This window comes from Rattus rattus, chromosome 3 (assembly GCF_011064425.1).
Source record: "Rattus rattus isolate New Zealand chromosome 3, Rrattus_CSIRO_v1, whole genome shotgun sequence".
Taxonomy (NCBI): Eukaryota; Metazoa; Chordata; class Mammalia; order Rodentia; family Muridae; genus Rattus; species Rattus rattus.
The window spans coordinates 149,820,663-149,834,264 of record NC_046156.1 but is presented as its reverse complement, the minus strand read 5'-3'; the positions used below and the strand labels follow the sequence as shown (position 1 = coordinate 149,834,264).

At 43.3% G+C, this 13,602-nt stretch overlaps 1 protein-coding gene across 1 annotated transcript in view; it reads left to right on the top strand.

The window, feature by feature from the left end:
- Positions 1-13,602, top strand: part of Ctnnd2 (catenin delta 2) — a 396,457-nt gene that overhangs the window by 350,515 nt on the left and 32,340 nt on the right. Inside the window, exon 16 of the mRNA XM_032898675.1 lies at positions 4,007-4,091. Within this exon, the coding sequence (XP_032754566.1) occupies positions 4,007-4,091 (85 nt within the window). The remainder of the gene's footprint in view (positions 1-4,006; positions 4,092-13,602) is intronic.

Sequence of the window (13,602 nt, the reverse complement as noted above, 5' to 3'; positions counted from 1 at the left end):
TATCTGTGCATTTGCACCTAAGTACGTGCAAGCCTAACTAAGTAGTGTTATGAAGAAAGTAGACGAGTGAGGTGTCACCGTGTATTGGAACCACACGCCATGGTATTGCCGAGACAGTCAAGACAACTGATGCTCTGCTATGCTACTCTGTGACCCAGCTGGATAGCCATGAGGAACCACACATCAGACAGACATCTTCAGCCACCCCGATCTGATGGCTCCCACGAAGCTCAAAGCACTGTGAGATTGCTACCAACACTTAGAGGAGCCGATTCCACAGTTTTGAAGTCTGATGGCTTATTGTCTCCACATCATTTTTAAACACACACTGCAGAATTCTGTCATGTTTCAAATACGCATTTCCGTGCTCTCCACAATTATAAAGGAAATCATGTTGTATGTGTCGTATTTTATCGTAAGGCATAGAAGCTATTTACAGACTGAACTGTTGCTTGTCAGTAGAGACCTATGTGCTAAGGCTCAGGGTCGGGTTATAATCACTTAAGAACACTCAGTAGTTCTGGTTCTTTAGTTGGTAGAGTTTCAAATAGATATTTTTATAACATGAGTCTAGTAGGAGGATCATAGTACAGACTAAGAAGAGGGCATTGTTCCTTTCGACCTTCACAAGTTATTACAACACCATACCATACTGGCGTTTTAATTGAGGGGCTAACCTGATTTTTATTACACATTCACAGTCTCTATTTTGTAACTAAGCAAGAAGTTGAAACAAAAAAATTTACACTGTGTTGCAGAAATTTTTCATGCTAAATATGTCAGCTATAACATCACCACCTGAATTTTAATCATGTTCTTCCATGGTTGCTTGGGCATTGCCAGAGAAAAATATCCAAGTAAAAGGGGTAAATACAAGAGCATTTGTCTTTGTTTCACCTTGATTATATAAGGCCAAGAGAGGGGCTAATCTGTATCCAAGAAAAGGGCTAAATTTCTCTAAATTACAGGGATTTAAAACTATAGCAGGGGGCATGATGTTATCATAAAATATCGAATAATTAAACATCCATTCATCTTAGTGAAATAAAATAAATGTTACCTTGTAACTATTGTATTATGGGCAAAATCAAATTTATAGGACTTCATTTTTTTTGTTGAAAGTTGGATTATTTTCTCAGAAATAAGTAGCTGTCGCTGCTACTCTTCTGTAAATGGATGAGGAAGCTTTAATCTTAGCTCACATAAATTATAAACATGAAGACCCAGAGCAGTTAGACTACACACCATGTCCTGATAGCCCACAATTTCATTACAAAATGCCTGTCCACACACTCTTCATTTATTTTGGCTCTCAAATCCAAGCCCAACCCCAACTCATCTACCATCTGCTTCCTTTGAATTTCAAAGACTGTTTTTTTTAAATATATGTTTTATTTATTTTTTGAGATTTCATGTGAGTTCTATAAAACAGTTCCACCCTCCCTTTCCTACTTCCAACTCCCAATCCCCCACCTCACTCTAAAAGTCATGATCCTTAAGACTCTTATAATTTGTATTGTTCAGAGAGAGAGAGAGAGAGACAGACAGACAGACAGACAGACAGACAGAGAGACAGACACAGAGACACAGAGACACAGAGAGGCTGTAATTTAATGAGTACATTAGTTTGCTCTTATGTGCGTGTGTTTAGAGCTGACTACTTGAGACTGGATGACTAACCAGGGGACTTGTTCCTGAAGAAGACTGATTCTCCTTCTCTCAGCAGCCATTAATTGCCTATAGTCCTCCGAGTGACTTTATGAGACACACACACACACACACACACACACACACACACACACACACACACACACACTGGCTTGTCACCTGATGTGGTCATAGTGTAGATCTAGTTTAGGTATCCATATTGCTGAGATTTCACAGATACAGAATCCCTGTCTTGTTTAGAAGGTACTGTCTAATAACAGGTGTCTTGGTCCTCTGACTCTTTAAGAAGAGGCAACACAGAGGGTGTAAGAATCAAATACATTTTGGTCTTACTTCAGAACTTGTTTTCAATGCATCTATCATCCATAGAAGTCAGCTTCTAGACTGTTCTTTGCTTTGGAGGCCTTATTAGTTATAACATCTTGCCCAAAACCAGGAGTCATGTGGATCACAAGCCTACAGCTCAGATCATACCTTCTCCTTCTTGCTTTGTGCAATACAGTATTGTATGTACGGAAACATAGCCACATTCTTTCTTCTTGCTAGAGTGACGGTTAATCAAGTAAATGTCACAAAGGACCATATGGCCCCCAAAACTGTCTCACTCCTCACAGGAAAAACGAACTGCCTATAAGGTAACTGCCTATAAGGTAACTGCCTATAAGGTAAACCATATCAACGGTGACCACTACTGTAGCCAGAGTCTTGCTACTTGATGGGGTTTTCATTCTTCTACCCTCCTCCACCCCTTTTCTTCTACCCTTTCAACCCCCAACACTAGATGTGGTGGGGGAAGGACAGAGGGGAAAGGGGGAGATGTCATCCTTAGACTACTTCCTGCTGACTAGGGTTGCCCAGTTCCTTAGGGCAAGTTTGATCGCTGTAGTCAGGGTACCTAATTTCTTCTTGTTTCTTCTTTGTGCATGACTACTTAACAAACCATGACCAACAGCAACCAACCAACACCCTACCCCACCTCTTGGAGCCCTAACATTTATCTGTCCTCTGAAAAGTCCCCAGAATTCCATGGGTTCCACACTGTCACAGAAACTATCTGCTGCTGGCAAAATCATGCTTCTTTCGGCTAGAGCAGGAGGCAAATCATAGTCAGCTGGTGTGGGCCATCTGAAACAGCCCTGTATCCCACAGCCGGTATTAAAACAAAAGCATATTCCTATAGTAATTCTGTGTTTTTAAAAGACACCAAGATTCTCAGTACACACTGGAATTAGGCAGTTGGTGGTAAAACCATTCTGTTAGAACTTAGATCTACAAGTAGTTAAAAACATATCTTAAGCAGCACTAGTCAAAAAGGAACTTTCAAGAATCGGATGGGAATTGACTCCACATGGCTTATACTGACTTAGTCTCTGTTTTGACATACAGAGTGGCATTGAAGCAAAGTAAGAGGTTGTGGCTCCATTACATTTGCAAAGGCAACCTGAGAAAAGACTAATAAACTATAAGTTCCTTGATCCAAAGGACTTGAGGGGTATACAGGGCTTCATAGATTCTTGTTCATGGACATTCTTAAGCTCTGTGTGTGTGTGTGTGTGTGTGTGTGTGTGTGTGTCTGTGTGTGTGTGTGTCTGTGTCTGTGTGTGTGTGTGTCTGTATGTCTGTGGTGTGTTTGTGTGTCTGTGTGTCTGTCGTGTGTGTGTGTGTCTGTGTGTGTCTGTCTCTGTGTGTGTCTGTGTGTCTATGGTGTGTGTGTATGTGTGTGTGTTGTATCTGTGTGTGTGTGTCAGTGTATCTGTGCAGTATGTGTGTGTGTGTGTATCTGTGTGTATCTCTGTGTGTCTGTATCTGTGTCCATGTGTCTCTGTGTATCTATGTGTGTGTATGTCTGTGTGTGTCTGTGTCTGTGTGTATGTCTCTGTGTGTGTGTGACTGTTATGCTTGGCATCAATAGGCAATAAGAAGCAATGGCTTGTGCTTTCATAGGTCAGTATACCAGCCCCACCTGCACTTATGTCCTGGGGAAATGGGCTCTTCTTTTACTGCTGCAAAAATTTCTAAATCCAGCCAGTCCTACTAAATAACTGTCCCCCACCCCATATTTCTCCTCCATTTGGTAATTAGAGACTATACTGCTTTCTCCCTAAATGTCACTGTTCTTGTGTTTGTGTTTTGGAAACTCTTTGCCGAACTCTAGTGCCTTCCTGCCTGTTACCTTTCCAGGCAGGCTGCTGAGGAGGATGGGGAGAGAACTAGGGAAATAATACTTAACTGAAGAGAAAAACCAAGAGGGTTCTGATTTTGATGTTTCCTTACGAGACAGTGTGGTTCCGAACCAAGATGTCGTCATCATCTGCATTTCCTGTCTTTTCTTTATCAGGCACTCTCCAAAGGTGGTCAAGGCTGCTTCTCAGGTCCTAAACAGCATGTGGCAGTATCGAGATCTGAGGAGTCTGTACAAGAAGGTAAGATTACCTTGTCTTATCTGAGGCTCCTGGGCTCACAGGTTTGGGGCTCAAAAGTACTAAATATGATCATAGTAAGAAGTATCCCATACATAGGAGGTGTTTGTCAAAAAACCTTAGCTGAAACAAGAGAGCTGGGATGACAAGGAGAAATTTTCCATCCATATACCAAGAGACCAAGAAGGCTCTCACCTCCTTGACTAGCCAGATCTGAACTCATAGAACCTTACACCAAATCATCTCTTTTGATACTCTAAAAGCCTGTTGTTTCTTTTCAAAATTTGTAATTGTTGTTGTTGTTACTATTACTATTGTGTGTGTGTGTGTGTGTGTGTGTGTGTGTGTGTGTGTGTGTGTTTGAAAGATTATGTGGGCATATAAGCCATGGTGTACATGAGGCGATCAGAGAACATTGTAGAGTTGGTTCTCTCCTCCCACCTTTACATGGGTTCCAGACTGAGCACAAGTCTCCAAACTTGCCCAGCAAGCACTTTGCCTGATGGGCCATCTTACTAGCCCTGTGATTAATGTTAAAGTGTTTGCTTACTTACTCGCTTGATTGTTTATTTTACATGTGTGTGCCTGAGTGTAGTGGGTGGGTGCAGGAAGCCACAGAGGGTTGAGAACAGCGAGCCTACTGGATCTAGAATTAGAGGAGATTGTGTGCCACCATGAAGGTGCTGGAGAAGGAGCTGGAGTTCCTTGAGTAAGGAGTGGTGTGAACTGATTAGATCATCCTCCTTTTTCATTTTGTAATTAACACATAATAAATATATGCATTTATAGAGTACAACATGCTGACTCAATACATATATCCATAGGTTATTGGCCCACTCCAGATATTTACCTCAACCCTTCTCTTAAGCACGTATCGTTCTTCAGGTTGAAAAAGAAAATCAAGATTCGCCCTTCTAGCTATTTTGAATGCCTGACACAATATTTTCAGTAATACTAATTCACTTTATAGGAAAAAAAAGTTGTACTTTTTCCATAGGTCACTTATTCCAAAGTAGACCAAAAAGTCATTAAATTTACGGATTTTGAAAAAAAAATTAATTTAAAAAACATCAACAGCTTTTGAAGTAATTACAGAGAGTACACTGGGGTGGGGGACAAATAAGAACAGTTAAGGGAATCAAAAATGTGGCCGCTGGGGGGAAACTGGGAAGCTGCAGTAGCTGCCCTGTGTTCCTAGGCCGTGAAGAGGCTGCTCAGAGGGTAGAGATGAGGTTTTCCTGACCTGCATGGATCAGAGGAGGCTTGGCATTCATTCCGTATGCTCAAACAGCGAGCAGGAATTCATGTTTTACATTTAGACGTATCTTCGCTCTCAAGCTGGTCAAAAAACTGAAACCTGGAAAGTCCCATTTCTGGAGACTTTGGCTCTGTAGCTCCAGACTGAGTTCCACTGAAGAAGGAATGCTTAAATTTTCTTTGGGGTTTGGGCCCCAGGTGGGCACTCTTAATAACATTTTCCGGGACTTTTGATTTTGCTATTCCGAATTGAGCATGTGTGGAGAGTTTAAATCCCATTACTCGGTAGAGATGGAGAACATCATAAATGTACAAGGAAGAAGAGCAGCGCTCAGAAAGGAAAAGCAGAGCTAGTCAAGGTGGGTGACTTCCATCCACCAACCAAGCATCCTGCTGCTGAGAAAGCCAGCACCACGGTGTGCATCCCTGCCACCAGCCCCTGCACGCAGCAGCCTCTTGAGCTGGGATATGAGGTCATACACAGTGTCTAACATCATAAGGCATGAGAGCCCTCTTGCCAGGGGCATGTTTTATTGTCACCAAGCCTGTGGGGAGAGGAAATATTTAATCCCTGGCTCTGGTATGTTTTAGTCTATATTTAGATTTCCCCAAGGATCCTCCTTTTTTCCTTAAGTGCTTTAAGATTACAAAATGCAACTTATGCACTTCTCCAGTTTTCCTGTGCTTCTAGACATGGTGTGTTTCATCTGACCCATAGATCATAAAACTATGAGGTATGGGAATATTCCAGATTGCTGACAAACATTTCTAAATATTTTCTTCTTTAAGATGAGCAAATGTTTGGGGACTCTTTTCTGTTTTGCATCAAATTCTAACCTCCATGGTCTTTGCTTAGCTCCTCCTTGAGCTCCTCCAGAGGTCAAGTGAAATCTCCCACAGAAAAGGTCATCCAATTAAACAGAGAGGCAGACATGACAATCACCCTTGAATGGAGCTGGTGCTTCTGAGCCAATGGCTGCAGAAGCTCCGGGAGACACTGCCTCCCACAATGCACCTGCACTCACCTCTAGGGCACACCCACTCACATCCAGTGCACCATGAGAAAGCTGCTTTGAGAAACTCTCAAGGTATTTACTGGACGGTAGTGTGAGCTTTTCACTTGAGAGTTGTTGGTTTTTTGGGTTTTGGGGTTTTTACTTTGTTGGTAGTAGAGTTCAAAAGGCGTAATTGTCTTTCTATTTCCATAAAAAGAGGAGTGTGTTGACGGGAATTTAATGGAGCTAAACCTCAAGAGCTGAGGCGAGATGATTTAAAACGCATTTCATATGAACACATTCAAGAAGGATGGGCTGGAGAAATCAATGTGATGCTTTTCAGCTGATCCATGATTTTAAAATGTTGAGAAAGAGCTGTTCTTAATCATTTCCAAATTATGCAGTTGTGAAATGAATCAGGAGCCTCTGGGCTCCATGTCACGTGCTCTCTGGATAACAAGGCTGAGCATTCAAAAATCACTTCCCCTTTGAAAGAAAAAGAAACAGTTTATTCGTCTTCCATTGTCTTTAATCGTCAGGGTGACTGATTTCCATTCTGTGCTTCATTGACAATTTATATACCACTGAAAAGCTGTCTGATCCATATCTTTTAATTATCCTTGTTTCAGATCTACTTATTAGAATCTATTAGAGACCAGTAAATGAAGGGCTCTGAGGAAAATGTACAACACAGGGGCCATGACTGTGGGCGAGTGTGAAAGACGGAGCAATTGTTGGCAACTCTATTACTTTCTGAATTATATACTTTAGGTGTTGAAGTGTGGCTCAAAGGGAAGAAAATTAGAGAGCTAAATCTTGAAGAATGTTTAAAATATGCATAATTAAGAGTTTGAGGTAAGGGCATTATAAGAAGGAACGCTTGACTGAGAGATGGAAATTGGGGTGTCTGAAACCCAATTTGGGTCTCAATTAGGTCTCAAGACCCAATCCATCACAGTCTTCAGTTCACGCACAGCCAGGCCCAGAGGCCAGACATGGGCATTGTTAGCTCATCTCTCTTATTTGTCAGAGATGTATTTAATCAGCTAGAATACTTTGGCTCGGTGGGTTCTGAACAAAACAAAACAAAACTGGTTTATTCATGATGCATTTCATGCCCCCAAAATACACTCATGTTATCTGAACCTTCAACTGGACTGGAGCCCATCTGGATTATCCACTTTAGGAAAAATACTCAGAGGTTATCACAGGAGCATTATATAATGTTATCAGCATTTCTAAACAGCCCTTATGCTTGGCTAACCTTACACAGACCTATCAAACCCCTTATCTGTGAACGACTAGTGAATGGTTCATAAAAGCAAGTAAGGGAAACTGTGAGAGTGCTGGATTCACAGGAAACCGGAAGTACTTGTCTTTGAAGAAACTTAGGGCTGAAAGTAAGAACCCTGACAAAGTGAGTTCTTATGTCTGACCATGTTTAAGCGCACTGGGAATAGGTGACTTGGGGAAACAGGAAATAAACTTGGGAGAAGTTATTTGTGACTCTTTGTGATCTATCAATGAGCAGTCACCAATCAATAGCACAAATATCCACAAAGTCACTAGGAAGTGGACTTAGTTATAGAAGATGCATGAAAATGGCCCCTTGTCCTGCTGTGGCCATGGTCAGGCAGGTGCCCCTGGGTCTCTCATGTGACCCTGCACACTCTGTAGATTGCATTTCTTCTGTGTAAGTAAAGCTTATTGCCCCACACACTTATTCCAGGCAAACAGTGAAAGAGAGCTGTGCAGGCAGAGTAGAAAGCTGCCAGGCTCCTGCTCACAACCAAGAAGCTAGACCTCAGCCTGGGCCTACACTCAGATGCCAGAGTAGCCCAGAAAAGATGGTTGACCGTGACCTCTTTTAAAATTCTAAGAGGAAGGAAAGCAGTCTCAGCTCCAGCAGTCATTTTTGCTGTTTAGATATTCCCAGTGTTGATTGCAAACCTGACCCATCAAAGCATGGTCTTCCACTCCAGAGGACCTGCAATTCACCAGAGCTCTCTCCACACACACTTCTCTTTATCTGCAACTTCTGCCTACAAGTCACACTGAACAAGTGTAATTTCTCATCTTTGTGACAGAAGAGCCATCTGTCTTCAGGTCTCCAGGAGGTCACACCTAGGTGGCCAGACATTCTGAGTTCTAATGCGTCAGGATAGCCTGGGCCATTACCACTGCAGTGACTCAGAACCCTGGAGGTCATTACACAATGGGCATGCAAGTCCTTTCACGTGTCTTCCATGATTTAACCTTCCTGAATGAACATGGGCTCCAGACTTCTATGAGACAGAGGAGAAACGGGGAGGCTGCTGCTAGACACTGAATGTCTGCAAATGATTTGTCAGCAGATTCCTGCCTAAAAGCTTTGTCACATTACTTGTAGAAACAGAAAGAGCAGAGACTCAGAATCAAATGGCCCAAGATCAAATGCACAGCCTTACCATTTCCTGGCATCGTGACCCTGGGTAGATCACTTATCAAGACTTTTTAACAGACCCAAAATGCACAAAACTTGACACCAACAAAAAGATATAGTAGACTGCTTGTATTCCATTTTCCCATTCCTGACAATTGCCAGAGTATTAAATAACCTCCTCCAGTAGTCAACGGAAATGTGTGATTTACCAGCAGAATCTTCTTTCTGGGCAGCCAGGCATGCTCGCAGAGCCCTGGAGGTCATTACACAAAGCCATTCTTCTGCACCATGTATCCAACGTGGGAACTTGTCTCAACCTCCTTCAAAGTCCCTTCACAGCCTCTGATGGAGGCCATGGGCATGTGTCCATCAGACCTTCTCTATCTTTTATATTCCCATGTGTGACATAAAAGTCATAAGCCCTGCCTGGCTGGGATTGTTGATGGTCAAATGGAGAGTAATCATCATGATGCTTTGTATACATGGAGGTCATCTTCGCAAGGGAGTCAGGGCTGCTGATGCAAAAAGACTGACATGCCACTTGGTGCTCTCTGTCCCCGTCATCCTCTCCACAAGCTGCTGAGAGCGTGCAGCTAAAGGCTCATTCTGTCATGATGACAACCAAGATTCACATCCATTGTCCTTCTCACTGCTCCTTTTCCTTTCGTGCCCTGCTGGGTCCTGCTGTCTGGAGATACTGGACAGAGCCCTTTACCACAGTCTTTCTCCTAAGCAACCCCATTGTTTTATACTGGAGCCCAAAGGGAAGAATTGTACGTGTGGAGGCTTAGCAAAGCAAGACACAGGCTCAGGGATTTATGACATGAATGTGAAATGGAAACTGCCATAGGCTCTGTGGGTGGGTATTTCTGTTGCGTGGGGGGGGGTGCACACTCGCGCTCATAGTAGGTTGGGCATACTGAAGAGCACTATTGCTTTGACGGTCAGAGTGAAGCCTGAGGAAGAGTAAGGCAAGCGGAGCCCTCCTCCATAAGACATGAGTTCAAGCAGAGCCGTCCTCCACACACATGTCCGGGCTTTGGTTCCACGTGCTTCCGTTTTGAAATGAAATGAGCCAAAGCAGTCTTCCCACGACTCCCATTACGCTGCCATCTCCCACCTTGCCTCAGGCTCTCCGTTGTGCCCTCTCCATTCTTGAGCAGCTCATCTTCCTGTTCATGCCTTACATTCCAATTGTGCTGAGCTCTTGATGCCTGGGACTGTTTTGTCTGATGTACATATTTCCCCAGAGTGGCCAGAACTTTTCCCTCCTGGCTGCAGTTAACCAGATATGGCTGTCACTTCAATCTGTTTCTGCAGCCCTTAGCCACTCTTTATGCCTTCAGCCTTCTACACAGTCTGCCTCTATAAACTTTTCCGCCGTGCCCCATTGAAATCAGATCTCAGACACAGTGCCCCTCCCCTTCCCCACCATCACAAACTAGCCCTGCTCCCTACATCGGTGCCCAGGCATCATCCCTGACTCTGCCATGAAGCTATAGAGCTTAGCCTCCAGCCACCTCGTTTTACATTCAGGGTCATATAAACAGCCGTCTCACTGGATTATTGGACTGATCTCTTGTGTGGGTTTCTTCTCTTTTGGCTTGACCTTTGCCAGTCCACTCTTGAGAGGACTGCAGGAGTGAGTAAACTTTCTAAAGCGTCAGTGTGATTCATGACTTCTGTCCCCCACCTTTCCCCGTGGTCCTCAGCACAGAGTCTAGATATCTTGACACAGCTCATGAGTGCTTCCACAGCCAACCTGGGCCTCTTTCTCTAGCTTATCCTCAAGGTGGACAAGCTATGCGACCGCACACGAGCTTCCCCCAGACTGTCCATTAAATCCGATTTCATCCCATGGCTCGTCTCAACCTTCATTCTCCCTGTAGTTTTGATATTATTACCTCCCTTGAACATAAAATTTCTGAACTCTCTTTAATCCAAACTAAGAGCACTGCTTAGTAATGTGAAACAGTTAAAACTGTGACGGGCTTAAATAAATTATTTTTAATTCACACTTTGAATTACTTTTCGGTATTTTAAGCCCACAGCTAAGCCTATGCCCATATCCTGGCACTATACCATTTAATGGCTCCATAAATATCTATGCCTATGGCAGAAAGCGTTTCCGTTCCCGGCTCAGATAGTCCTTGTTGGGAGAGTCCACGCCATGAATTTATTTACATCACAACTCATCCATCCCTCCATAAACATTGAAATCACGCTTGTCTCCAACCCTGGAACAATTAATATTCGCCCTAATAGAAAGCACCAAGTGAAGGAATTCCCAAATGCATAAAGACCTGTGGAAAGAGACTCCATCTGTATGCATGAGAAATAAGACTGTAATCAGTGAAAGACGCCAATGCTGTATCTCGGGCAATAGTAACGGAGATGCTTTTTAACTTTTTCTTTTAATAAAAAGTCACAGTTCTTACTTTATCTCTACTACTTTGATTACTCTCTGTGCCAAACTTAAAATTTCTTCTTACAGACTGCAGTATCTGTGAAGATACAGCCCTCGGTTTAATGGCATAGAAAATTGAAGCTTATCTCATCCCCAGCCAGTGTAGATCGCTGTTTTACGGCCTTCGGGAGGCGTTGTGTTCACGACCACTTTAGCAGACTTTCCTGAACACAGACTGGGTAACAGGCATTGAGCTTAAATTTCACTCAGCCCATTCTGCACCCAGAGAATTATTTACACTGCAGTTGCTTACAGTGTAAGCTTGTTTATCATTTGGACTCTGGATTTTTTTTTTGTTCTTTTAGAAAGTTTGCTGTTCCCTATTAAAGTTTAAATCTTTGTGTTTCTTAGGGCGGTTCTAGGTTCATACAGAAGCTAAGAGGGAGCACAGGTTTCTCATGGTCCCCACTTCATACACAGACAGCTCCCCCCAGTGGTCAGCATGTGCCACCATGATGGGGCATTTGATCCCACTGATACACACATCATAATCACTTAGAGTTTCACTGAGGGTTCGTTACTGCTGTATATATTCTATGGGTTTGAACAAATGAACAGTGGGTGATCTATCAATGCAGTGTCCCACAGTTTTTCACTGGCCTGAAGGCCTTATATGTACTTCCTGTGGAATGTGTGTGTGTATGTGTTATATGGGACTATATGTGTATGGGCTTGGGGGGAGGTGTCCATGTGTGCATGCTTGTGTGTGTACATGCAGTGCCTAGAGGCAGACGTTGGGTATCCTGCCTTGCTTCTCTAAGACAGTCTTTCATTGAACCTCGAGTTATGCTGATGTCCAGCAAGCCCTAGGGAATCCTCTATCACCACTTTGTATAGAAGTACAGTTACAGGCACATGCTCAGCCACCCCCAGATGATTCCGAATGTGCTGGAACTGGAATTCACTCCCTCATGCTTACGCAACACGTCTTCCTACTCGCTGAACTGTCTCTGCAGCAAATTCATCACTTTGAATCAAAGTCTTCTTCAATTGTAGTAAAATGCTATATTGATTTTAATCATTAAAATTTCAGACAAGAGCTTCATATTTGCTCTCATGTTGTGACAAAAATGACTTCTTAAAAAAAGAATTGTAACTGATGTGTCTGCTCATTTCATATCCTGCCCGGATGGGTTGGCACCTAGGCTGATAAAAACCGGTCAGCATGTCCCCTGTGGTCCCCCATGACATCTTTGTATAGGACTCCTTCCTCACTTCTGGGGAGTACACGAGTTCAGCTCATCAGAAAGCTTCTCACTCCCCAGGTTTCACTCAACACCCATGATCTGGTCACAGAGTGTTAATGGGACTTCCCTCATAGGACCAGTCTACAGGACCAAGGCCTCTTGGAAGGCCAAGCTACCCTTGGTAGGTGGGTGGGTGCCCTCGGTGGTTTTGAGAACAGCTACACTACCAACATCAGTCATCAGTCATCGCGGTTGTCTTGGACGATGACAGGGGCCCCTTCTTGATTTTGATTTTGGATATGGAGGTACACTCAACCCTGCTCTGCCTTCTTAGTTATAATTATTCTAGCAGAAACCAGGAGGCAGCAGGGGCAAGAAGCTTCACACCAAAGTGAAAATTCTTGTGAGTAGAGAAGGCAAGTGGGATAGGAAGTTAACATCTCTCCTCTTCTATGTCCTTAGCACAAGCCCTGTGCAGTTACTGCCAAAGGGTCAGGTCAGTCCCTGTCATTGGGTGACAGATGATTCTTCAATCACCTAACTGAAGCGCATGACTTTTAGTCTAAGATTAAAGTGCCCCCGGAGAAAAGACTACTCAGTCTCCCTAGGAGAATTAATTCATTCTTTCATAAATGCCAGTAGCAAACCAAAGGTAGATAAGACATCGTAATCCAATTCTTACGGACAATCAGAGGAAATAGAAATAACTTAATTATCTTCCTGCTAGTATTTCTGGCAGGTGGGGATTTGTTTTAGGAATATGCCCCTTCCCCGTGGAAACATCGATAGCTTGCAGTGGCTCTTGTCTCTAAGAAGACTGAACCATCTATGCTGGAAACTCTGCAACATCATGTGGTACTAGATTTTTCAACATGGGACACAAAACATAACTAATTTTAGACGTCCTCCCTTTGTCATCTGGAGGGATAGACCTCGGGTTCCATCATCTCTTCAGGAAGTGGATAATAAGCTTTCACAGGACTAGAGCCACACCCTTCCCAGCCTTTCTAACACAGGTCCCCCTTGTCTTCCTGATGTTGTATTCATTTCCTTGGCTCTTGCTACTATTGCACAGACAAAACAAGAAATCAATAAGTAATTATGGATAAGCAAGGGAATGCTGCGGATTCCCTCCGGTGCCCAAGTCACCTGGAGTGACAGAGTAACATGGCTTGGTGGAGTCTTC